The 26,918-nt window shown below is 39.1% G+C and overlaps 1 protein-coding gene across 4 annotated transcripts in view; it reads left to right on the top strand.

Annotated features, from left to right (window-relative positions):
* The window catches only part of LOC144501293 (protein phosphatase Slingshot homolog 2-like), a 169,854-nt gene that overhangs the window by 90,169 nt on the left and 52,767 nt on the right, over positions 1–26,918 (top strand). For all 4 annotated transcript variants that reach the window (XM_078224869.1, XM_078224867.1, XM_078224866.1 and 1 more), the window contains 2 exons: positions 16,741–16,844; positions 23,977–24,041. In XM_078224869.1, coding sequence (XP_078080995.1) covers positions 16,741–16,844; positions 23,977–24,041 — 169 coding nt within the window. The remainder of the gene's footprint in view (positions 1–16,740; positions 16,845–23,976; positions 24,042–26,918) is intronic.

The following is a 26,918-nucleotide window of genomic DNA, read 5'->3' as shown; positions in this document are numbered from 1 at the left end:
GTAAATTTCCTTTCAACAACAGCAGCTTGTATTTATTACCATAAACGATGAACATAAAGTGCCCCAAGCCACATCTGAGGAGTGTTATGAAATATAATTTGATACTGAGCTACACAAGACGATATTAAGATAGTTGACTAAAAGCTTGGTCGAAGGTACAGATTTTAAGGTGTGTGAAAGAGAGATGAAGAGGTTTAAGGTGGGATTTCCAGACCATGGGAACTAGGCAGCCAAAAGCTGCAAAGCAATTAAAATGGGGTTGCTTAAAAGGCCGGAAATCAGAAGAGCACAGAAATCTCATTGTGGAGCTGAAGGAGAATGGAGATAGAGGAGAGGAGCAAAGCCATTGTAGGGATTTGAAAACCAGGATGAGAATTTTTAATCTTGGCATTGTTCAATTCACTGCCAGTGTAAGTCAGTGAAGACAGGATTGAAGAATGAATGTGGCTTAATGGACATTGGCAAGAGTTTGGTTGAAAGTTTATGAAGGGAAGAATGGGATGCTGGCAGGAGTGTATTCAACGACTCCAGTCTAGAGGTAACAAAGGCATGGGCGAAGGTTTCAGCTGTTGATAAGAATGAAGCGATTATTACAGAAATGGAAATTGCAAGTCTTGGTGATCAGAAGTTCATCTCAGAGTCAAACATGATACTAAGCCTGCAGGAAGTCTGGTTTAACCTTATGGTGTTGCCAGGGAGAGGGATGGAGTTTGTGGTGGGGACAGAAGACAATGAAAACCTTCAGTATTTCCAACATTTAATTGGAGGAAATTTTGTCCTCATCTGAAACTGAATTTCAGACCAACAATCTCATGATTTAGCACTTGTGGAGAAGTGGAGAGAGGTGGTGGTGATATAGAGCTGGATGTCATCAGTGTACATGTAAGAACTGATGTTGCAGAGGGTCAATATGTAGATGAGAAAGGAGGCCAAGGGTAGAGGCAGCACATGTAATCTTATAAAAGTAGAACTACCATTGCAAATGATACCATGGCTAGAACTGCCATTGCAAATTATACCATAGTTATGGTTAGATAAATAGGAGTGGAACCAGATGCATACAGTCTAAACCCAATTGGATGACAATGGATAGGCATTGGAGGATGGTGTCGTGGTCAATTGTGTTAAGATCTGCAGAGGTTGAGAATGCAATGGATTAGGATTGGGCAAAAAAAACTTTGTTTAAAGGATATGGACATTATAAGGTTGTTGGAGCCTGTTTTCAATAATCAGAACTATAATAAAATAGGATTATAGGCTTATTGTCCTTTTCTAATTATACTGATTATATCTGTTTTTGTTTACACAGTTTATATTGATTTAATTGGGAAACTGTCTAGGAGGACCAACTGAGCCAAACGTTAGTGGACTGAATGTGATGTTTCAAATTGCACCCTTGGGTTGAGTGACAAACAAAGAATCTACCTTTGTATAGAACTCTCACTTTCTCATGATGCCTTAAAATGTGTGTTTCATAGATAATCCATTGGTTGTAGTCATTAATGTTATTTTAGGAATCATATCAGCCAAGTTATCCAGAGCAAGATTAATGAATAACAAATGAAAAAATGGTCAGATAATGTGTTTTTGGTGGCAATAGTTGAGTGGAGAATGTTGGGTGGGGCATCAGGAAAACTTCCTGCTCTTAGGATATTTTATATTTGTCTAAGTTGGTAAATGAGGACTTGGATTCATGTCTCATCTGAAAAGGCAGCATTTCTGGCAATTGAATGCTTTCTCAATATTGCATTGTGGGTGTCCCTAGATTATTTGTTCATGTCCATAATTGGAACTGAATCCCCAACTGTCTGACTTGGCTTCCGACTCAGTCAAAGTGACATTAATTGAACCTAACAATATGAAACAGCTAAATTCTCATTTTATTAACATCCCATAATTTAGCTGCCTCACACTTCAGATACTCTAACCCCTCCAGCCTACTTAATCTCATGTTGTCATTATATTCAGGAATAACTTCTTCAAGTGATGTTTGCAGTGAAGTGAAATCTATTCTGTTTATTCTGTGGGACAGATTTAATATCATTGGCACAATACAAAAACAACTGGAAAAGCAGGTTTCCAGGTTGCTCACTGTGGCCCTGATTTTACCAGCACACTGCCTGAGGCTCATAAGATTGTGCCCGCGGTCAATGGGGAATGCCATTCTGCGAGCCTCGCCAGCCCTAATTTCAGGGCAGCTGTGCTGGTAAAATCAGGGCCTGTGAATCCATTTTCTGGACACTAGACAACCTCAATGCTTGAAGAAAGTCTATCTAGATGAATAAGGGAAAAACTGTTACCAGCTTATTGGTATTTTCAAGTGGCATTCTATCTCACTGGTTCTGTGGCATCTGCAGCATTACCCTTTTTAGTGCTGCTTTCTTATGCGAGTTAGTAATATAAAGCTCTCAAACTGTGGTAAGTTTCATGCAGGAATCTCTAAACTGGGATGTGAAATGTTTTGAAGGTCAGTGTTTCCTTCTTAGCAAATTCAACATTTTTACTTGAGATTATGACCCATTGTGCAGGAAGTGAGTTGTGCTGGCAGTGGTGTAGTCAGTGTGATGTAAAAGCAGATCCTTGTGGGTATTGGACTTCCAAAGTAGCAGCACCATTATTTACCTTGCAGTGAGAATGCCACAGTGTCATGTATGCAAAATAAATCAGTCTTTCAGTGTCAAAGGAAAAAACTTCATTAGTTTCATGGACTTTTATGTTTGATATATATAGACTGAAGCTTCTGCAGTGGTAAAATAAAGTGGCACAACTCTCTGGAGACTTCTACCTAAGAGGCAGTTTTATCCGGTTTCTTACAAGTGACAGTGAACAACAATACAGCAGTGTATATGGTGATGTTGCTGCCATTTGTTTTCCAGTCAGAGGCAGCCTGAACACACTGCCTGTTCGTAAACGCTATTGATGTGGTTTTCCAGTTGCCAGGCAGTTATCAGAAATTATCAAATGATCTGAAATGAAATCACGAATAAATAAATTTTGTTTTTGCACAATCTTTTCAGCTTTATGGAGTTCATCCCACTTTATAAATGAGGCAGATGCCATGGCGGATTCCATAGTGGAAGCAGTACAGACAGTAACTTGTATACAGACCCAAAATAAGTCGCTTAACTTCCTCCTTGGCCAAATTATTTTCTGTAAATGTTGTTTCAGTTCTTTATACATGTGGCTGAGAATTAATTAAACTTAATTTCTGGACTGTTGACTGATCCTAAATTAGCTTTACGGGTAAGTATTAAAGCCATGATTCAAAATGCATTTTAATATCACCAAAATATTTTATACTGAGGTCTGGTATAAATTGTTCCTTAACAGCACGTTTTCAACCTCTGATTTGCAACAAATTTCTGCTTAGTCCATAATAAAACTGGCATCACCACATGATATGCACTTACTTTCCCCAACCTACATTTTTTCCTTCATTTTGGTAATATCCATAATTAATGAGTAACAGTGCATTACCTACTTCTGCTGTGGAGCCTGCTCCATTTATAGTATGCACTTTTTATTTCTGTGCGCAAGATTTACCTCCGTTCATTTGAGACACTCTTTGTTGCCATGAGCTGTGGAGCTGCTCACCTTGTATACCCCATAAGGTATTTGTGATAAAGCTTTTGGTTCCTGATAGCTTAACTGGAAATGCATTATTTTACTATTTTCTATTTTACTCTCCTTCCATCTTGCTGGTGACATTAAACCAATTGCATATTTTTTCTGCGTAGAGCTGAATCAGTATTTCCCTTAACCAGGAGAAGCTGGACTTGGTTGCTTTTTGGGGTTTCTCAGTCTTTCATTAAAATAATCGGATATGATATAACAGGTTTCACCTGTTTACTTAAACACATAATCAGCTGCGTTCACAGTTCTTTTGTCTGTTAACTCACTTGCAAAAAGCATCAAGAATCGCAGTAACCAAGAAAAGATACGAGGGACATTGCATGTTTCAGAACTCCGAAAAGCACAGAAGGAGGCCTTTCAGCCCATTGTCTGTTTTGGCTTTCCGCAAGAGCAACTCCATCCCTAATTGTTCTTGAGAAGATGGTGGTGAACTGTCTTTCTGAGCTGCTGCAGTCCATGTGGTGTAGGTGCACCACAATGCTGTTGGGAAGGGAGGTCAAGGATTTTGACCCTTGGGCCGTGAATAAACAGCGCAATAGTTCCAAGACAGAATGGAGGAGAAACTTGCAGATGGTGGTAGTTGCTTCAATGAATTGTTTGACTGGAGTGAGACTGGGGGAGAGAGTCTTAGCAGGAGTGCTGAGAGTAAGCAAAGAAGTGATTTAATTATTCATTTATTCATTTAAGGGTATTCCTTGTATATTTCGCGGGCTTTTTTCAGGGCTTTGAATTGAGGAAGTGAGGTCAGCTGAAGGGGATTCTGGGAGGTTGAGTCTTAGTATAAAAGGCAGTTACCTGGGGCGTTCGCCGGGAGCATAAAAAGCCGGCTGCACTATACAGCGGGCAGTGTCGGGAGCGGGCAGTGAGTGAGTGGGAAGCAGAGTGTGAACTATAAGGGCTTTGGCTCACAGGGCTTAGGCTGAAAGGGCGAGGCAAGGCTAGTTATTTTTTATCCAACCCTATGAAGGATAAGGGCAGGTATGAGTGATCGGCCAGTTCAGTGCTTCCGATGTGGGATGTGGGAGTTCCTGCAAACACCTAGCTTCCCAGAGGTTCACATATGTGCCAGGTGCGTGGAACTGCAGCTCTTGAGGGACCGTGTCATGGAACTGGAGCTGCAGATCGCTGACCTTAGTCTAGTCAGGGAAAATGGGAGAAAAAATTGACAGGAGTTATAGGCAACTAGTTATACCGGGACATCGGGAGGAAGACACGCGGGTCACAGTTAGGAGGAGTAAAGGGCAGAAGGGTAAAGTACCAGGGAGTACTCCAGTGGCGGTCTCTCAAAATAGGAAGGGCTTGGTGACAGGTGTGAGAGGGGAGGGGAGTGAACAGTTAGAAGAGGGGTCACCTGTGGTCGTCCCACTCCAAAACAGGTATATTGTTTTGGATAGTGTGGAGGAGTGTGCCTCTCCAGTGGTAAGACACAGTGACCAGGTCACTGGCACACAGTCAGGCTCTGTGGCCCGGAAAGGGAAGAGAGGGGTTAGGAGAGCGATAGTGGTGGGGGATGCATCAGTTAGAGGCACAGACAGGCGATTCTGTGGGTGCGAACGGGACTCCAGGATGGTAGTCTGCCTACCTGGTGCTGGGGTCACGGATGTCTCCGAGCGGATAGGAGGCATATTAAAAGGGGAAGATAAAGAAACGGATGTCATTATACACATTGGTGGAAATGACGTAGATAGGAAGAGTAGGGGGGTCCTAAGAGAGCAATTCAGGGAGTTGGGAAATAGGTTAAAAAGCAGGGTCACTAGGGTGGCCATCTCTGGGCTGCTCCCAATGCCTCGTGCCAGTGAGGCTAAGAATAGGGAGTTGGTACAAATGAATGCCTGGCTAAAGGACTGGTCCAGGAGGGAGGGCTTCATTTTCATAGATCAATGGGAAGTTTTCAGGAGAGGATGGCATCTGTACAAGAGGGAGGGGTCACAACTAAGTTGGAAGGGCACAAATATCCTGGCTGCGAGCTTTGCTAGTGCAGTTCGGGGGGGTTTAAACTAGTATGGCAGGGGGGTGGGGATCAAAATATTAGGTCTACAAGTGTGGAGGCTGGGGACGAGCTTGGGGCTGGGACAAGGCTGGCAAAGAAGAAGAGCACTCTGGGGGAGGACGACCTCACTGGGCCTGGAGGTCTGGAGTGCTTATACTTCAATGCAAGGAGCGTAGCAGGCTTCATTCTATGATCATCTTGCTGGTGCCAGTACAGAGCGAGACTGCGGATAGTTGGGAACCTGTCTCGGGGACAGGGAATTCAGATGGTGTTCGTAAAGCAGAAGTGGAAACGAATAGGGTTGGGAAGCATTTTCTGATCAGGGCCAGTGTGATCTCCTGGACTCGTTTCGATCGCCACAGGGGGTCGGAGAGGAATTTCCCAGATTTTTTTTTCCCCATATTGGCCCTGGGGTTTTCACTCTGGGTTTTCGCCTCTCCCTGGAGATCACATGGTCTGGAATAGGGGGGTGGGGGTGAGTTAATAGGTTGTGATGAACAAAGCATCGTAGCTGTGAGGGACAGCTCGGTGGATAGGATATTAGGATGTAGATAAGCTGGAAAATTGGGCGGGGATCCTGGATTCAGGATTCAATCCTGGACCGGGGAGCGGCACGGGCTTGGAGGGCCGAAGGGCCTGTTCCTGTGCTGTATTGTTCTTTGTTCTTTGAATCTTATAAATGGTGTGCTGGTGGTGGAGGGAGAATATTTGAGGTGTGCCAATCAAATAGGTTGCTTTGTCCTGGATAGTGTCAAACATCTACAGTGTTGTTGGAACTCCACTCATCCAGGCAAGTGGGGAGTATTTCATCACACTCCTGACTTTTGCCTTGTAGACGGTGGTCAACTTTTGGGGATTTAGGAAGTGAATTATTTATCCTGCTCTTGTAGCTACATTTTTTATATGGCTAGTTCAGTTCAGTTCAGTTTCTAAATAATGGTAACCCCTTAGGATGTTGATGGATAATTCAGCAATTGTAATGTCATTGAATATCAATGGGAGATAGTTAGATTCTTTGTGATTGGACATAGTCATTGCCTGGCGCTTGTTTGGCAAATGTTATTAGCCAAGCCTAAGCAAATATTATGCATTCATCAGAGAACATCCACTTTTGACTCTATGATAGAGGATAGGTCATTGATGGAACAACTGAATTGGTTGGGCCTAGGACATCATCTTGGAGAACTCCTACAACGATCACCTGGGATTTATGTGGCTGATCTCCAACAACCACAGCTATCTTCCTTTGTGCTGGGTCTGACCCTAATGAAGTTTATTCCCATTAACTTCAGTTTCAGTTCACAAACTTAACAATCTGGATTTTTCAGAGATATGAAGTGTTCTATAATCAAATAATTAGGCTATTGAATTGAGTAGGAAAACAAAAATTGAACTTTTAAGCATTAATAACAAAATAATCAAAACCAGTTGTTCCACCCAAATTTCCTTCTCAATTTATTTTTAACATCACCAGTGAAGAGAATTTCCATGATAGGGAATGTCTTTCATCTCTTCTATCCAGTATCTCAGGCTAAGGATTGTCTGGGTTAGATCCACTATAGAAGGCAGGAAACGCAGTCAAATGCTCCACCCATCCCCCCTCCTACCCAGTCCAAGGTATCATTTTTCATGTGTGCTTTTGTCTGAGATCAGCTAACTGCACTCCAATGGGTTTGAACCTGTGTTCTTCCGCGTCAGTATGACTTCATGCCACACCATTCAGTCATTAGCCAATAATCATTGTGAGGGAGTGGACTGGGCTGGTCTCTGCCATGCCCCAGTATAAATGAGTTAAGGACAGCATGGAGGAGTTGGGATGAGCAAAACTGTGTATTCACAATTCTGAGCTCATTTTTGTTTTTGTAGAGTGGAGGGCATGCCTATAACTATTCTAATGCAAATTATAAATCTCAGGCTTTTTTTCAGGGCAAAAACAGGATTGCAATACCAGCCTTAGTCAGTGCTTTGAAGGTTTGCCAGTTTCTGAACTGGGAGTGACATATCCTGTAATATTGCTGCATCAGGTTCCTGGAAAATCAGAATGGTGGAAAGAGATTAATGATTTCAACCTAACAGAAGAGAACTATGATTGTATAAGGAAAATGCCCAGGTCCCCCTCCGTTATAGTTCCTGGTCCAGGTTGCCCTGCAGGTTTGAGGCTGTTTCTATTAGTGACAAGTTGGAAGTGTAGCTTGACAGCTATAAAATTCTGTTCATAGCTTCCTATATATAGTCAGTCTGGCCTTTGTGGACTTGGTAGCTGTTAGCAAGCTGACCTGAATCTGGTATGAGGTTGAAATTTTAGTCATCCTTGCATGTAAATGGTCTATACAGTTGGCAGTATTTAAATAGGGCACAATAAACCGAAGCATGTTCTATAAAAAGCTGTGTCCCTATGTGCAAGTTACTAAAATAACCACTGTTTAAGGAGTGATGCTGTTTGCTTCTGCCCATCTAATGTGAAGCTCTTGTACCCATTTCAATGTCCCAGATTATTCATTTTAACAATTAGCTCAGATCCTATACTGGACATGAAATTTCTTGTTAGTGAAGGATAGATTATTTATTTTAAAATTTGTAATAACAATGTTGCAGTTCTTAACACTTGTGCATAAATGTTCTAATGTATCATGTTACTGGAGACAGTAGCAATAGAACACAGCAAGCACCAATTCTGACACAATTTAAGCCCCCTACAACTGGCTTGAGGGACCCCTTGGCCAGGATGGCATTCGGTAGTTAGATAATCATTGGTTCTGTATTTGATGATGGTGTTTCGTGAACTGTTGATATGACAGATGTTGAAAGCCAGGAGCAAATTAATATCCAAGATTGGGCATTTATGCCCCTGAGGTTGAGCATTCCATGAGATTGAGTACTCCAGTAAATAGAAATAATATCTCTCCACAACTTTCAGCTTGTTTAGCTTTTTGCTGTGTGATTTTTAAATTCTGTGCTGGCTTCATGCCTATGGTAGATCTGTACATGTACTGACTCTGCATTCTACCTGCTAATTTTAGACTTTCTCCTTAAGGAGACTGGACCGCACCAGATTTATCCATTTGAACCGTGAAAAGTACCCTCCTTCATGTGTCTTTTGTATTCTTTCTGTCCACTTTGCAATTTTAATTTTCCTTGCATTGTCTCCATTTCTATCCTGCAGAAAATTATCCAAATGGTACTACTATGGTTTACTGTGAATTCATTCAACTAAAAGACCTCTTTTTTCTAAAAAAGATATTTTGCTAATTGAGTGGCCATTTGGCCAAACACCGAAGAATGAAAGAACAGTCTGGGAAGGAAAAAGGTCATTTGAACATTGAAACCTAACCCTCTAACACATTAATAGCTCCATTGTGTGCGATCTAATTTAGATTTAGCATAACTCCAAATGCTTTCTCTCTCAATCAATAGATTATTTCAAAAAGCTAACTTTGTAAAGAAGATTTCATAATACCTGTTCTGAATTTACTTTTTCCTGATTGACATTCATTTTCTTTATAATCTTTATAAACCTCTTTTATATGTATACGAGATTTGCCATTTCTATTTCAGTCATCTAAACCTGGTTTCAATCCTTTACTCTTATCTTGGAAGCTATTTTGTGAATTATTTAAATCAATAAATAAAGCATTGGCTAATAAATGGCATAACCTCTGAGAAAGTGTTTCAATTTTTTTTACCAGTAGTTTTCTTGATGTCAGCTCCTAAATGGGAATAATGAACATGTTTCACTGAGATTAAAGAGGTTGCTCTCTCTCTCTCTCCTTGGAGTAGAATAGTTGCCCAAGCCTGATTGTGTGACTGTTAATAATAGTTGCATTTAGAGCAGAATTGACTTTGACAAACTACTGTACAATGTCCTTTTCTTTAACATTTTAAAATGAAAGTGAGTGATTGAATAGGTACATTGAGCACAGTAAATTGATTACAGTTAAAATCAGTGATTTTCATTAGGTCTGTGGGACAGAAATGAAGCAGTTTGCTTTCATATTGAGCAAGTTCGTGAGCACTATCATCAGTAATAAAATTCTGAGATTGCAGATTAGGAAATTTAAACTATTATGGCCCACAAATTGAATTCCTGGTTCTCCATTTTGGACACCACCGAGGTGAGAAAGGAGCGAAACTAACCAGAATGGTTTCTTTTAAAGTGACAAGCAGTGCGGTTGTTTCCTTTTGTCCACTTTAGGCCAAACTCTTTTTGAGCTGAACCAGTGGGTCAGCTGAAGAAGAATAAGTTTACTTCTATGCAAATAAAACTCCAAACCATCCTGTTACCAACAGTATAAAAGGGCGGCACGGCTTGGGTCACTGTCTGCGCGGAGTCTGCATGTTCTCCCCGTGCCTGCGTGGGTTTCCTCCGGATGCTCCGGTTTCCTTCCACAGTCTGAAAGACGTGCCTGGTTAGGTGCATCGGCCATGCTAAATTCTCCCTCTGTGTACCCGAACAGGTGCCAGAATGTGGCAACTAGAGGGTTTTCACAACTTCATTGCAGTGTTAATGTAAGCCTACATGTGACACTAATAAATGAACTTTAAATAAAACAAGGCACTTGTACACAGGAGGAAGAGGTTTTCCACAATGAGTATTGGAAGCTGTGACTGAGTGTCTTTTAAATTGAATTTCTGAAATGTGAACTTCCCTTTTTGTTGTTTTTTAAAAAATAAAACCCCTAGGTATGGAAACAAACACAACCTTTTGAAAGTCCAAATGCTTTAGTGACGGTTGGTATCCTGACATATATTGATGTGTTAAATAATTTGGTCAACAAACCATAAGATGCTCATGTACTTGCTGTATAGTTTAAAAGAAAAAAAACAGTCTATATGTAGGAATGTGGTAAACAGATGGAAGAACACGATCCAGCCCAATATGCATCACATTAGTGTCACAAAAGCATGGCAGAAATGTTCTATTCTGATAAATCCCAACTGTGCCTTTGCATCCTCTCCAGAACAGTAGAAAAATATTATGTCAGCAGTCTTAGCAAATTCAGCACGTTTTCTTTTTTTACTGTCCTTTGTTTGGAACTGGTGACAAAACTAGTTTAAAAGCAGCTATAGTGTATTTATAAGCCACCTCGACAACCTGGCTTGCACTTTGTGCCGTAATTCTGAATCCATTGCTGTTTATGTAGAAATGGTGGAATAAAAGCAGCACTTGTTTTTTTTTCATCCACTTAATTAGTTATTATTGGCTAGAATGCAGTGCGGTATAATTATACTCCGAGACAACCCTAGAGATCAATACAACCGTAGAATTATGCAAGAGGAGCCCAATTGGCCTATCTTGTCCATCACAGCACTTTGCTCAAGTAATCCAAAACTAATCACACGACCCAGCTTTCTCCCCAAAGCCATATGTCATTATCTACTCGAGTGTTTTATCTATTCTTCCCTTAAAATACATAATCATCTCTTACTCGACCATTCTCTCTGGGAAAGCATTCTATGTTCTTTCTACATAAAGAAATTTCTTTCAACTTCTTTCCTCACCCCCATTTGTATTGTTTACTCCTTGTCACTGTTTCAACCAGAGGAGGTGGTCTCTTTTCACTCCACCAAAGACCATTATTATTTAAAATCATATAAGAACCATATAAGACTATTTAAATATTATTCAGCTTTCTCTGCTGCAGTTGAAACATTTCTAGAATCTTAGTTATTTTTTGACATTAACTGTAGTTTCCCAACCTGCATATCATTCTGGTGAGTTTACTTGTTTGTTATGGATACCTAAAATTGAGCATGGTGCTCTAGCTGTGGCGTAGCCATTGCTCTCTACAATATTATCATTGCCTCTTTGTTTTTGTTCTCCATACTGCTGTATATAAAGCCCAACATGCTAATGGTCTGTTTATGACTTGTCTATGTATGAGTAGCATTTTAGAATCATAGAAACCCTACAGTGCAGAAAGAGGCCATTTGGTCCATCGAGTCTGCACCAACCACAATCCCACCCAGGCCCTATCCCCATATCCCTACATATTTACCCGCTAATCCCTCTAAACTATGCATCTCAGGACACTAAGGGACAATTTTAGCACGGCCAATCAACCTAACCCGCACATCTTTGGACCGTGGGAGGAAACCGGAGCACCCGGAGGAAACCCACGCAGACACAAGGAGAATGTGCAAACTCCACACAGACAGTGACCCAAGCCGGGGATCGAACCCAGGTCCCTGGAGCTGTGAAGCAGCAGTGCTAACCACTGTGCTACCGTGCCGCCTAGGATGTGCTTTATTGGTAATTTTTTTAATTGGATGAGACATACCAAAAATGTTTGGTAAATAAAGATTCCCATGTCGGTTTTTATATTTTGATATCAATTGTGTCATAATTCTGCCACTGCTCTGATGCACAGAGTAAGACAGAAATGCTGGCATTTGTAATAAGTTTGATTTTTTTAAATGAATTTGGCATGATGCATTACCAAGAAATTTATAGGGCATATTTCTATTGTGTTCAAAGGTTATGATGGAGTGAAAGACACCTGTCCAGTATATAATCATGTCCAGTATATAATCATGGCCACTTAGACATGTGAAAGCATTTTTCCAAGTAAATTGGTCAAGTAGGTTTAACCATGTGAAATTAAGTATGCATATAATCCTTTAAGTGACAATTGAGTATCTTTATGGCTGTTGGATATTGTTAATGGAGTCTAAAAATTAGCTTACTTTTGAAAGGTGCGCTCATTCTTTTTGCGAGATTCTACACCGAATCTAAGGTTATGATTCTTTTCTTTTGACCAATAGGGTTGTAATATACACAGTTCCAATAACTAAATGGTTCCATTGGATTTAGTGTTATATTGGTAAATCTACAGTTGCATGATGATATTTGAGTCAACTTGGTGCTATTTTCATGGGGAAACCCTTGTTTACAAGTTGTTGCAGATGGAGTCAATTAATTTTCCCTCCTAGAATATTGTCTATGTTTTTGGTGAGCACTGTAATTTGGTAGACTATTATCTTCAGTGGTTGAGAGTGTAATATAAGGAGTGGCAGACATCTCAATTTGCCTGCAAGCATGGCTGAGAGGTGCAGGCTGTGAGTAGCTGTTGCTTTCTTTTTAATGCAAAGTTTGAAGCAAAATGTATGAAAGATTAGTTTCATTCTATAAATGTGCATATGTGTTGAATTTGCAGCGCAATCTTTAATACAAATAATGTGCACGTAATTTTTCCTTTTCAGGCTGCATAATTAACCAGGAGCACATGAATTTAACTCTAGACCTTTGGATAATGTGAACATTTGCCATTAAAACAAATAAATATTTGCTGCATGACATCTACCCAAAAGCCTAAATAAAATCTAGATTCACTTTGGGAATTTGAAGCAAATGTTTTGGTGTGACATTAATTTCCCCATTAATTGGCAACAGTATAAAAAGATATTTTAAATTTATGTAATGATGCACATATTAGCCTAGTTCCAATCCAATTTTAGAAAATGCTATTTAATTTTGAATGATGAAGCACAGAGGTACACGAGGTATAATGCAGGTAGTGAAATATCCATTATAATGAGAACATTGTACTTAACTATGGAGTGCTGGGTGTGGCGAAGAATAAATTCATTGCCTAACATGACTGCTCTATAGCAATCTCAATTTATAACAAGACTGGGATGTTACAGTTTATTAATTTTGGCATATAATTGGCCCCTTTTCATTGCCAAGAATTATTTTACAAATATGTTTCCCTCCACCCTGCAGTTTAATTAGTGTGAAGAAAGTCAAACTAGTCCTCTACATTAATGGGAGAGGCTAGTAGCTGTAGAGGAGCAAAGGGCTCCAAGAATTAATGTACTCATAGCTACAAATTGCTGCTGGAATATAAGTCTTCACTTCAAGGGAGTTTGAAATTTTAAAAATGTAGTAAGTAAGGCTTCAGTTGTACAGGGCCTTCACCGGGCCTTGTCCAGAGTACTGCATTTAGTTTTGGGTACGACATTGTGGAAAAAGTATATTGACCTTGGAAGAGGTACATGGCAAGTTTAGCAGAATATTGCCTGGTCTTAAATAATTAAACTATGAAAACAGGTTGCATATATTTGGTTTGTATGGTTTAGATGTGATCTAATTAATGTGCTTAAAATTATAACGGATTCAATAGTTTCCCTGCAACTACTTATTTCCTGTATAGAGCAATTTTGTACAAGCAGGTGATAGTAAATTAGCATTCAGTCAAATAGAAGTAAAATCAAGAAGCATTTATTAGTACACACGATAAGGTAATGGCAATCTGGTGCTGCTTCCCCCAAAATGGTGTAAATATGGAGACAACCAAAACTTTCAATTCTGGAGATTGATGGATTTTACTGGAGTTGAGGTACAGATCTGAACATGATCTGTTTGAATTGGCTTGAAGGACTTTTAGATTTTGTTTCTGTATCAGCATTTTCAGTATAAATTGACCATATTAATCTATTGACTTGAGTACTTAATGGATGTCATTGTAAAGTTCTTAATTTAAAAAGTAACCTTTAACCTTGCCAATATTTTGAGCATGAAAACATTTCAAGCCTCTATTAAACATTTTAGGCCAGAGGAGCAGATGGTTCCATTTCAGATAGAATCATATCCCTATAGTACAAAAGGAGGCCATTTGGCCCACTAAGCCTGCACTGACAGTAATCCCACCCAGGCCCTATCCCCGTAACCCCACGTATTTACCCTACCAATCCCCCTAACACAATGGGGCAATTTAACATGGCCAATCAACTTAATCTGCATATCTTTGGAGTGTGGGAGGAAACTGGAGCACCCAGAGGAAACCCACACAGACACAGGAAGAATGTGCAAACTCCACACAGCCACCTGAGGCTGGAGTTTAACTCGGGTCCCTGGTGCTGTGAGGCAATAGTGCTAACACTGTGCTGAAAACAGGAATTCCCAATGTTCATGGGAATGTACAGATTAAATGCAATTGGGCTTCAAATTCAATATTTGTTGCATGGTCGGTGGACAAGGATGCCCTTCAAGTAGCGCCTACAGGATTTTGAATGGATTGTAGTCTTACCTATTTTAACAATGTTAAAAATTGGGTCAATCCTTAAATTTAATTTTCCCCTAATGCTGTTCAAAATTTGCTTTCCTTCAGAAGCTGATTGAGAATCATTGCTCTACTTAATTTGTGTGCACTCAGATGTATGAAAGCTTGCGATTTGTCAATCTGATGCAATTTATTTCAGCACACAAGTTCTATTGACAGGGCATGTTTATAAGAATGCTGTCAGTTAGCAGAATTAGACAGAAGTGAAATTCCGTGTGACATCAAAGCTTGCAACTGTGGTTTGTGGTCAAAGTTGCAGTTCGTCATTTCAAATGTGACAAGATGGCAATATTGCATGATTTGCCCATCGAAATATTAATTTCCATATAATATATATTGTAGCTCAGTCTTATTGTTCTAATGAATCAGCTTCAAAAATGTAGGAGCTGATACATTCTGTTTCGGAAATGGCACCTATTGAAATCCTTATTTTAGCTTGAAATGTTGGAGGAGAAATCTGTTGGAATAGGTTGATCACAAGAGAATCTATCTTGTCTATTGTCACTAACTGGGAGTCTCGATTTGGGGAGGAGGATGTGGTGGGATGGTGAGGAGTGGTGGAATCGCACTGGAACAGTCTGAAATAGTTACCTCTCATTTCTGATCCTGCCAAGGAATTTTTTCATGGGGAATCATCACCATTCTAGTGTGACTACTTTCAGTACTATTTTTATATTTCAATTAATCTTTGCTCAAACTTTAAGTTGCAATTTCATAAGACATTTAATATAATTTTATCATTCATATAATTGTGTTGATCTTTTGTATGCAAATGGTTTGCGAGGCACTTGCAGTGACAGAAATGTTTTCTTCTGTCCTCTTTAAATATAGGGGTTTTTGTTTTTGACATTCCAGCCTATGCTACTTTAGCTTTTGGAAGATGTGTCATCTTCTGTAAATCTGAGCACTGCAAGGACTATTTTGTCTGTATTCAATGGAGAAACTTCTCAAAATAATTGTCCTGGTTTATAGGCAACCTGGAATTACTGCACTCCCAAGTTTTAGTTGGACGTCTGGAGCTCTGTTTTGAATAGAACAGGAGACACTTGGTTCCTGGTATTTTCATGTTGGTTTACAATAATTATCCACATATTGATTACTGATATTGACCAGAATCGAAAAGTCTTTAAGAGGGTGTGGGGATGTCTTAAGAAGAATTGCTATTACAAAATGTCTTCAGCTTGTTGAATTTGCAGATTATTTTGCTGCTTTCATAATATCAGAGGGAAAAGCTAGTGACTTTCAGTCTAGCGATCTACCCTGCAGCCAAGACCGACATACAGCAGATGTTTTCATTAGACATATTTGTACCATCAGAGTTCAACTTGAACATCTTTTATCTCCTCTCCAACCTGTATATACTGTACAAATTATATGGTTCACTGCCATAATCTCATATGTATTGCTTTGAAGTCATGTTTGAGATTGCCTCTCACTCCTTTCTGATCAACTTTGCCATTGTTTGCTACCAAATAAACCTGTTGGACTTTAACCTGGTGTTGTTAAACTCCTTGCATTGTTTGGGAAACCATGACATTTAGCCTACAAGCAGAGACAGTTCTCTCGAGTCCTTTTCTTCCCTCATTTTATATTTCCTAGGGGGCCTGTTTGCATGGTTTCTCTCTTAATGAAGTAGGCATACATAGTTCATTGAGTATGCAGTTGAAAGTAGAAGAGAAGTTTTATCTTGTATACTTCATATGAACTTGTAGCTAGCTAGTGACCTTCATCCATTAGAAATTACCAATACAAAACAAAGTGTTGGGAAAACTCAGCAGGTCTGGCAGTATCTGTGGAGAGAAAAAATAGGTAACATATTGAGTCTGTTTGACTATTCGAACATTAATTTTATTTTCTCTCTCCAGAGCTGCTGCCAGACCTGCTGAGTTTTTCTAATGTTTTCTGTTTTTGTTTCCGATTCCAGCATCCACAGTATTTGGCTTTTATTTTAGTACTTGTACCAATAGTTCATCATTAAGCTGTTGAATCAGTTGCTCCGATGTTAATATTTTAGTTTGTTTTACTGCAATGAACCTTTTCTCTTCATTTTCACAGCATAAGTGAGAGCTTCTTGACTGTAAAGGGCGCTGCCCTATTCTTGCCTCGAGGAAATGGCTCAACTGCACCCAGAATCAGTCACCGGCGCAATAAACATGCAGGTAAGTGCCCTAAAAATGGATCAGTTAACTTTCACGGTGGAATTGTAGCAAAGTTGATCCAATGGATTCATTTGTCTATTTCTTGCACATCACACCAATGTTCATTATTATTCCCTTGATGCAAGGCACTAGCGTAAACTTATTTTTATTGAAATAAACAAAGATTATTTCATTTTGTAGGATCTGTAAAGTTATGGTTAAGTTGCTAGTCTGCACTGTGTTCCATTCCAATCAGTCTGAATTAGTACTATTCCATACTTGCGCAGATGTTTTCCCAGCATTCTGTGTCTGTTCGGGTCTAGATTTAACAAGACGAGGAGATTAATTAATTATTGACAATACAAATGAGTTTGGGGAATGTAATTTTAACTTTTTCATTATGGGCAAGTAGTATTACTTGACGTCTGAGATGAGTGCTGGAATAGCTGTAATTCTTGAAACTGAAAAAAGGAAGTAAGTTTGTACTTCTGTTCTAAGTATGGGGGCAGGGTGAGAACAAATACTGTGGAATTAACCTGATGCAAGACTTGATAATTTTGCAAGGTTTCTCATCTGGTTTGGTCACTGGAAAACAACACTTGAAATTGCTCAAGAATATTTCTTTGAAAGAAGTTTGATGACTTCATGACAAATTCTGTTCAAATCCCAATGCTGTAATTTACACTGCAGAAATGTGCCTTTTAGCAATACCATTGCACCTCCACTTTCAATAGAGATCTGCATCTTTTCTTGTTAATTTGTCATCTACTGTATATTGCAGTCTGATTTCAACAACGGCCTGTTCAATGTTAAAATGTGCAGGATTTTTGCAAAATTTTTGTTTTTAACTTGGATAATGTAATAAATAGAAGCAGTAGGCCCACCACTCAGTAAGATCATAGCTGCATCACCTCCATTTTCCTGTCCTATTGTAAGAGGATCAGAAACCAGACAAACTTTGGACAGTGAAGGACTTAATACAGTCAGGACAAATTATTAAACAACAAAAATTATACTTAACAAACAAAGGCACACGATCTCATGGTTCAGATGGCTATTGCTTTCCACCATACTAGCGGCACCAACAGCTCGAGCTGCTTAAAATCTGTGCAATAAATTTCTTCTCTCTCTGTCTTATTTTACTCTCTGCAGCCAGGGATTTGCTGTGTTCTAATGTTGTCATGTTGCTTTGTTCTTATCTCATTTGTCAGTGATCAGAACCCAAAGAGCATATTCTTTATGCTTAAACAGCCCATCATAGTGTTTTTCCTGTGTAACCATTGGACGCACTTAATTAGCAGTATCCTCATCAAATTATGCTCCAAAATCCATTGATCTATCTATTTCAAAGCCAGACTTTCCATCACAATCGGTAACATCGTTCATGGCGTCTGTCCCTATTTCCCTTTTGCTATTTGCTATCCGTTCATGCCATCAACTCCTGTTAGTGTGACCTGACTTAACTCCAGTCACACAGGAAACCATTTAAGTCACGCATCTAAAATTAACCTTTCACCTACAGGAGCTCCTACAAACACACACAAAGAATTCACAGTCCAAAGTAGAAAAAATATAATAAGATTCACATTTCCTACACTCTTTTCATAACCCTTGATTTCCTTAGTATCCAAAAATTTATCAACCTCTGTTGTGAATATACTCAGCTGAGCATCTGCAGCTGCCTGGGAAAGAGAATTCCAAAGTTCACAACCCTCAATGAAGAAATTTCTCCTCCCTTTAGTCCTAAATGACTGACCTCTTATTCTCTTAATTCTAGACTTTCCAGCCAGGGGAATCAGCCCCTCAATATAGAATCCCTACAGTGCAGGAAGAGACCCATTTGGTCCATCGAGTCTGCACCGACCCTCCAACAGAGCATCTTGCCCAGGCCCACCCTCCGCCCTATCCCCATAACCCCGTGTATTTACCCAATTAATCCCCAAAACCTACACATCTTGGGCGTTAAGAGGCAACTTAGCTTGGCTAATCCACCTAGCCTGCACATCTTTGGAGTGTGGGAGGAAACCAGAGCACCCAGAGGAAACTCACGTAGATACGGGGAGAGCGTGCAAACCCCACACAGGCAGTCACCCAAGGCTGGAATTGAACCTGGGCTCCTGGCGCTGTAAAGCAGCAGTACTACCCACTGTGCCACCATGTCACCCCCATCTACCCTGCCAAGCCCTCTAAACATACTGTAAGCAGAGTCACCATTCATCTAAACTGCAGAGAATAGGCCCATTCTACTTAATTTTTCATTATTGAACAATCCATTCTTTCCAAGCACACCCTGCACCATTAAACTGTAGAAGGTGATTTTGCGCAAACTGAGCACGAGTGCTGAAGCCACTGGGAGGCCACATATGCAACCTTCATCAATCCACAGTCAATTTATGTGGCCTCTGGTGTGGGACAAACCTCATTTCTGGTGTACCCATCAAATACTTGTATTTCTGGCAATTTGTGTGCTGATGATGGCAAGACAGAAAATGTGCCACAAGTAACAAACTGAATATTTTTCCTCATTGCCTCCTATTTGTTTCAAAGTGCTAAAGTGCAGCTCTGTGGAGTATTGAATAAGGTATAGGGCTCTTTCTCTATTCATGTTGTTGCAATATGAGTAGAGAACTCAACTTATTTTTAAAACTTAAATCCCAGTTCTTCACTAAAAGAACGAAGCAACAAGGTTCTGTAGTTTAAAACAGAAGATTTTTTATTCTGTAAGAGTCAAACAAAGCAAACACTAAATATTATCTTGGACAACCATTTATATTCAAAATCCAGAATCAACACAAGTTAAACATGATTCAACAGGCAAATTGCTATTGATAAACTATGAATTGCACATTAAATGGCCGATGCAACTAAGACCGATCTTGCAAATTGGCTCAGCATATAGATTGTCAATCTCAGTCAAAGTCCTTCAAAATTCTGTCTTCCTCATGAAGAATTTCAGCTCCTCTCCTTCGCTCCTCTCCTTGGACCGAGCCTGATCCTCAGAGAATGGTAGCATTCAAGCAACCCCGTTTCCACAGGTACAGTCTTCACCAAAAATGGCACCCATCTGCTGAACCTTCTCAACTCCGTCTAGATGGTGTAGATCCAGTGTTATCTTTAATTAGCAGGAAAGCTGCAGCAATAGTGCATTTCCTTGTTCTCAACTTCTAGATCTTGCCTCTTATCTTCAGCCTGCAAGAATTTGCATCTGCTCTCAAGGGCTTTGTGCCCTTCTGTATGTTCCAAGAAGTTTCAGTTTCTAATAGTTTCAGTTTTAGCTTCCTTAGAAACTGGAGGGGCAAGATTCCCTTTTGGGTTAGAGTCCTTTTACAAGAAATACAAGTCTTGAAACCACAGATTCCTTCACAACTTGAATGCTTTAATGAAGCATTTTCAAAAACATGGGCAAAGATTGTGCTAAATTTAGGTTTATTTTTTCATAAATGTAAGCATTTATGTATGAAACCATGCATTTAATTTCATTAGTACTGATGAGAAACAACAATGCTGAGTAATGCAGAGACGATGTACACAGATGAATGGCTTACAGGCGAAGAAAGCACGATTCAGATTTGTCAACTAACATCACTTTTTGTGATGGTTTGATATTTACCCATCAAAACTTGCAGATCTGATAACCTTTGCTGCATTTGGAAACAAGTTCCATTTTAGCAACTTCACTGATTTTACAAACATCTCTTTCAACAACAAACCCCTAAGTAAATTATTTTACGTTGACAAAAAAGATTGTGCATATAATATAATATCCTGCTTGCACGGATGATTTTTAACCAGAATTGTTACAGATAGTGGCCAGAATTCTCAGCCGTTCGTGCCCAGCCACTGCCAGAAAGGATGGAGAATTTGGCACTCAACCAAATCTCTGTTCACTGCAGCAGGTGGGAAAATCCTGCTGGGGTGAATCCCTCCAATATTTCTGCTATTCCTTTCTTCCCACCTGGCATTATCATCATTTTCCTTAATATTTTGGATGAGTCATGAGGTTAGAAGTAAGGATAGCAGACGGTAAAACTGCAATTGTACTATACACTCGGTAGATTTAAACTGGAATGAGATGATCTGCAGAAGAGTTTTCATACCTCCCAGTATTTTGTACTTAGTGTCCTGAGTAATGCTGCCAGTTCTGCATTGATACATAGCCCTTTTATCAGTGTAAAGGGAGCAATATAACAACATCCAAGTAGTATGATAGATCTGGGCTTCAAAGTATTCCTTATGCCCAGTCTCTGTGTCTGTCTTTTAATTTGAAAATAAAACATTTAATGCCCCAAGCACTTGGAGAACTGCACGTAACAGTTTGCCATCCTGTTATTTTAGTGTATTTCAAGGCATGCCAGCAAATGAGAATACAAGTTAAACAAGGTTGGCACCTATTTCCTGAGGTTACTATTGGGAGGGAATTTATCTCTTCTGATCCTTACCCATATTTTATTCACTATTTCTAGACATGTATTAGCATTAAACACTTAAGTGCTTGCTGCACAGTGCAGTATTGTCAAAGAATGTATTTATATTGTAATCTGATGGGTGCATTTACACAAAAGTGTTAAATTGTTTTATCTAAAAAAGATGTAAAATTGGACTACCCTTGCTATTTTGGTGCTTATTACACTTAGTTCATAAAGCCAGCCCTTTTAAATTGAGTTAATGAATTGAAATATTTTGTGCACAGTGGGATTACATTACAACTTGAAGAAACATTTGCATCATGGCAAGGTTCAAGTTCAAAATATTAAGTGCCATGTTTGCAAAAGCAGCAGTTGGGATGCTTTCAGTTCTGTTATTAAATATCTGTTGGCAAAGAAACGAACATAGCTGGAACAATGAATTATAGGTTTCTAGTACAGTATAATTTCCTAATGTAATGCAATATTATTTGGTGCATTGTATAATCTTAATGAAGATGAGCAGATATATTGTATACAACATACCCTTGTGCCCTGTGGACATGTTTTTTGGCAACACCCTAGCTTTCCATTTTGTAATTGCCTACTTGCTTTAATTCTGCATTCAATTTTACATTTAATTTATGCAGTTTTACTTTTAATTCGTGGACAAATCAGTGAGGTTAGTTTCTGCATTTTCAGCCAATCAATCTAACTTAAATCTGGTTTCTTCATTATTCAATTTGTAAAAGTGAAATTTTATGATTTGATTTTCTCTGGTGTGCACAACACCCGAAAACAGAAGTTTACATCTTCTGCTTTTCTTCTGAGTGAGTGCTGCAGCCAGAATTTTTTTTAAAAAAGCACCCAATTGTCATAAATGATCATAGCCTTTTGTTATGAAATTAAACTTGTTAATCTCTTCTAATAAAAGCCCCTTGCTTGATTTCTTCAATAATTAATCACGGTTTAGATTCTGGTCTCCAAAAGAGACCATATGGCATCTTTGCAGCTGTGGAGAACAAATATCAAGTGACCTCTCAATGGTTGTGCAAGAATAGTCACTAATTTAAGGATTTAGTGTGACAGCATCTCAGGAACTGAATCTTTTTATTGTGATTTATAATTGAGCCATAGGAAAAGGTAATAACATGAACATACGAAATGGAAGCAGAAGTTGGTCATTTGTAAAGTAGAAGTAAAGTTTATTTATTAGTCACAGTGACCCAAGCAAGGAATCGAACCTGGGTCCCCGACGCTGTGAGGCAGCAGTGCTTGCCACTGTGCTGCCCCTTGAGCCTACTCCGCCATTCAATAAGATTACGACGGAACTGTTTGTTTCAAATTTCACATTCCCATCCTGATAACATTTTATTCCCTTGCCTAACAAGAATCTACCTATTTCTACCTTAAAAATATTCAATGACCTCCACCTCCACTGTCTTCTGAGGCAGTGTTCCAAAGTTGCACAAACCTTTTAGGATAGGGATGGATGAGAATTTTTTTTTCTCTCAAAGGGCAACCCCTAATTTTAAAACTAGACCTGGACTCGCCCACAAGAGCAAACAACCTTTCTACGTCCACCTTGTCAAGACCATTCAGGATCTTAAATACTCAGTCAAGTCACCCCTCACTTTTCTAAACTTCAGTGAAAATGAGTCCAATCTGTCTAACCTTTCCTCATAAGGCAACCTGCTCATTCCAGTTAACTATCTAATAAACCTCTGAACCACCTTCAATGTATTTCCATCCTTCCTTAAATAAGGAGACCAAAACTGTATACAGTATTGAAGATGCAGTCTCACCAATGCCCTATATAATTGAAGTATAACCTCCTTACTTTTGTGTTTGATTCTTTTTGTAATAAAGCACAGCATTCCACTAGCCACCTTAATTACTGCATACTAACTTTTTGTGACTAATGCACGAGAACACCTAGATCCCCCTGCACCTTGATATTCTGTAATTGTTTTCTGTTTAAGTAATATTCTGCCATTTTATTCTTCCTGCCAAAGTGAACAAGTTCATATTTTTCCACATTGTGCTCCATCTGTCAGATTTTTGCCCACTCGCTCAACCCATCTATACTCATCTGCAACCTTCTTCAATGTTCCTCGTAACGTACTTTCCTATCTATCTTTGTGTCATCTGCAAATTCAGCTACCATGCCTTTGATCTGCTCATCTAAGTCAATGATATAAATTGTAAAAAGCTGAGGCCCCTGCATAGACCCCTTTGAAACTCCACTTGTCATATCCTCCCGGTCAGAACAAGACCTAGTAATGCATTCTCTCTCTTTTCTGCCAGCTAGCTAATCTTCTATCCATTTTAATATGTTATCCACTATGCCATGAGCTTTTATTTTCCACAACCTTTGATGTGGCTCTTATCAAGTTTACAATGTCAGTTTCTGTTATATAGAGGAACATAAGAATTTAAAGGACAAAATGTATTATCTTTATAATGAGAACTGATATAATCTTTGTCTGGTTAAATTATTCCCTCACTTAAAACTAGTGCATGACCATAGGAGATTTGTGCATGTAAAATATCAAGATTAAAGTGTTATCTGCAAATGGAAAAATATGCATATGTGGAAGAGTCATGTGATCATGTATCTATCAGTGATCAAAGCGATTATGGTAACTGAAATTTAATGAGCTATCACAAATAATCAAGACTAATTAATGACAGAATTGCTTTCACTTTCCTGTATCCAGCTCTTTACAATTTTTTTTTGTTCTTTCAAGGTGACCTTCAACAGCACCTACAAGCAATGTTTACCCTTCTTCGACCTGAAGATAACATCCGTTTGGTGAGTTATCCATGTATATGCAAATTTCTCTTCCATTTCAGAACCATGCCTTTGACTAAATTGATAGAAATTTTCCCACAGAAATTGAATTACTTTTTTCACATTCCCATGTACCATTGAATCAACTGAGGAGTGAGCGTCTGATTATGTGCATGACATTGGCCAACTTTGACCTTGCATTTGACATTCAATGCAAAAACATTGGATTGATTCACTAACTCAACCCTACCCACTACCCTTCACCCTTACTAAAGTTGGGGATTTAATTTATGGTGAAGTTGTAAGGGTGTAAAGAAGGCGTTTTTTTATATTGGTGGGAGTTAGAAAGTTAGAAGGGTACCAATTCAGAGATCTTTTATATATTCCTTACTGTTGACCCAGAGAAGTGCTGGCAGTAGTCAGTAAGCTCACTTGATGATGTTCAGTGAAGGATGATGCATAGTTTTGGAAATGAAACCTGGAAAGAAAAGGATAAATCACATTTTAAATAAAAGAAGAGTGGCTGTCATAGTGTAGTTATTTATTGTAGTCATCAAGTGTACACTTATCATGGTGTAGGGTATTCCTATTGTTATGATTGCTGTTGGTGTTATAGCTGGATGGGAAGATCCCAGAATGGAACCCTGGCTGAAAGACTAAAAGTTTTGCTATTTTTTTAAATAAAACATGAAGGAAGAGGGTCAGAGGACCACAAATTACTTTTAACAACAAGGAAAAAGCATTTATTAAACATGCAAAAATTGGATTCTATTATACTCCTTTACTCCCCCCTTAGCTTAATAAATACACAGATTTTAAGATTAACACTGTTTACAAAGTAATATCATGCACATAGATCAGATGCTCACTCCTTAGTTGATTAAGCTACAATGGTCTCATCAACACAACATCCCTTTAACACACAAGATTGACTGTGGTCAAATACACGTACTCCGCTCTGACCCCAAGTTAGTGTCTGTGGATTTCTTCCCAAAATTCCTGCCAGATGATTGTCTCATGGAAGTTTTCAAACTCTACTCCCAAAAACATGCTTTAAAATCTTCTCTCTCAATACCAATAGTGGTTAGCAGTGCTGCCTCATAGCGCCAGGGACCCAGGTTCAGTTCCAGCCTTGGATGTCTCTGGAATTTGCACGGTCTCCTTGTGTCTGTGTGTGTTTCCTCTGGGTGCTCCAGTTTCATCCCACAGTCCAAAGATGTGCAGGTTAGACGGATTGGCTATGCTAAATTGCACCTTAGTGTCCCAAGATGTGTAGGTTAGATGGATTAGCAATGGGAAATATGTAGGGTTAAGGGTGGGGGAAAGGGCCTGGGTAAGGTATTATATCAGAGAATCAGTACAGACTTGATGGATTGAATGCCCACCTGCACTATAGGAATTCTATGACTTCTATGAATATGCTTTCCCTTAGTGGTTGGCATTCTGAAATCCAGTCCAGCTTTTCCAAATTACACTTTTAAACAAAGCTTCTGCTCCACTTTTAACCAGAAATCCAGTCCAGGATTTACACTGACCCCTTTAGGATTTCTTTGGCTTGACTGCTGTGCAAGCTATTCATAATTGCTTTAACTCTCAATTTCCAGCCTGTAGTAAAATGGGATTTACACAGTAACTTTATTTCGATGTTAATGTAAACCTACTTATGACAAATAAATAAAATAAACTTGAAGCCATAAACACTTTTGATTTACGTCTGAAGTTTGCTTTTCCACTTTAAATCTGTTTACTGCAATTGCCTCTTTAATCAGAACCCTGTGTTTCCTTACCTTGAATTCTTCTGAACAACACCTTGATCTCTGCTGTCTTAACTCCAGTTGTGTTAAACATTCTTTCCGTCCCAATTCCCTGGTTATCTGGATTGTATCTTGTTTCTTAGGAAGTTAGAGCTCTGCAACTTCTTCTCCTGACAGAGTTGGGAGCTGTTCACTCCCCAGTGTCCTGTCTCCAAAAGCTCTTAAAACTAAGAACAAAGGAAAGCCCTTCCTTCTGGAAAATGGTCTCCTGTTACTACGCAACAACTTGCTTCCATTTACTCTTCATACCCTAACCCCCTTGAGCACAATAGAATCATAGCGGGAATTGAAAACAACCCCCACACTTAAAGATTTTACTCTTCCAGGCAGGGAAATGTTAAATTAAACCCACTTAAAACTGTGCCTTATTTCTAATGTTTAGAAATATAAATCCCTTAAAATTACCTTTGTTTTCTTCACGCTATCCATTCAATAGCTGCTATACTCAATTGTCAGATTCATAGTAAAACTTGAAACTAATGTCAAATTTTAACCTTTTTATATATTTAAAAGGTTTGCAGATTGCTTTAAGAGCTGATCACATGATTTGATGGTGATGTCATTAGGGTGTTACCACAGGCTTTTACTTCCAATTTTGTAATTGGTGCAGAGCAGAGAACAGTTCTTCAATAAATCTTTTACTTTGAATCCACATGTACAAACCACATTTCTTCTTTTTATGCAAAAACCCACACCCTTAACATGGTTGGGACGTTAGACCTATATTTAACATTTTTCTAGCTTCATATTTACAGGTTCTTAACAATTATGCAGAAATCAGCCTCCATCTTATGTGCACCAGTCTATACTATTAGATTTATGTAACTTATTCTAAAATAATTCTAGTGCAAATTCAATTTCAGCATTTGTATAAGATAATGTGCAATCAATGACGGAGCTTGGGTTGTCCTGCCATTGCACATTAAAATATAAAGATGGCAACTTGAGTGATTCAGCACTCGAATCCAGCTTCTCATGGTCCCCAGCAGTAGAAGTCAGACCATTAAAAAAAACTTTGATCTCCTTGCATGCTTTCCATTGAAGAACCTCATAGAGGCAAAGCACACAGACTGGCACGTGCAGA

This window comes from Mustelus asterias, chromosome 12, assembly GCF_964213995.1.
Source record: "Mustelus asterias chromosome 12, sMusAst1.hap1.1, whole genome shotgun sequence".
Taxonomy (NCBI): domain Eukaryota; kingdom Metazoa; phylum Chordata; class Chondrichthyes; order Carcharhiniformes; family Triakidae; genus Mustelus; species Mustelus asterias.
This window is presented reverse-complemented; position numbering and strand designations above follow the sequence as displayed.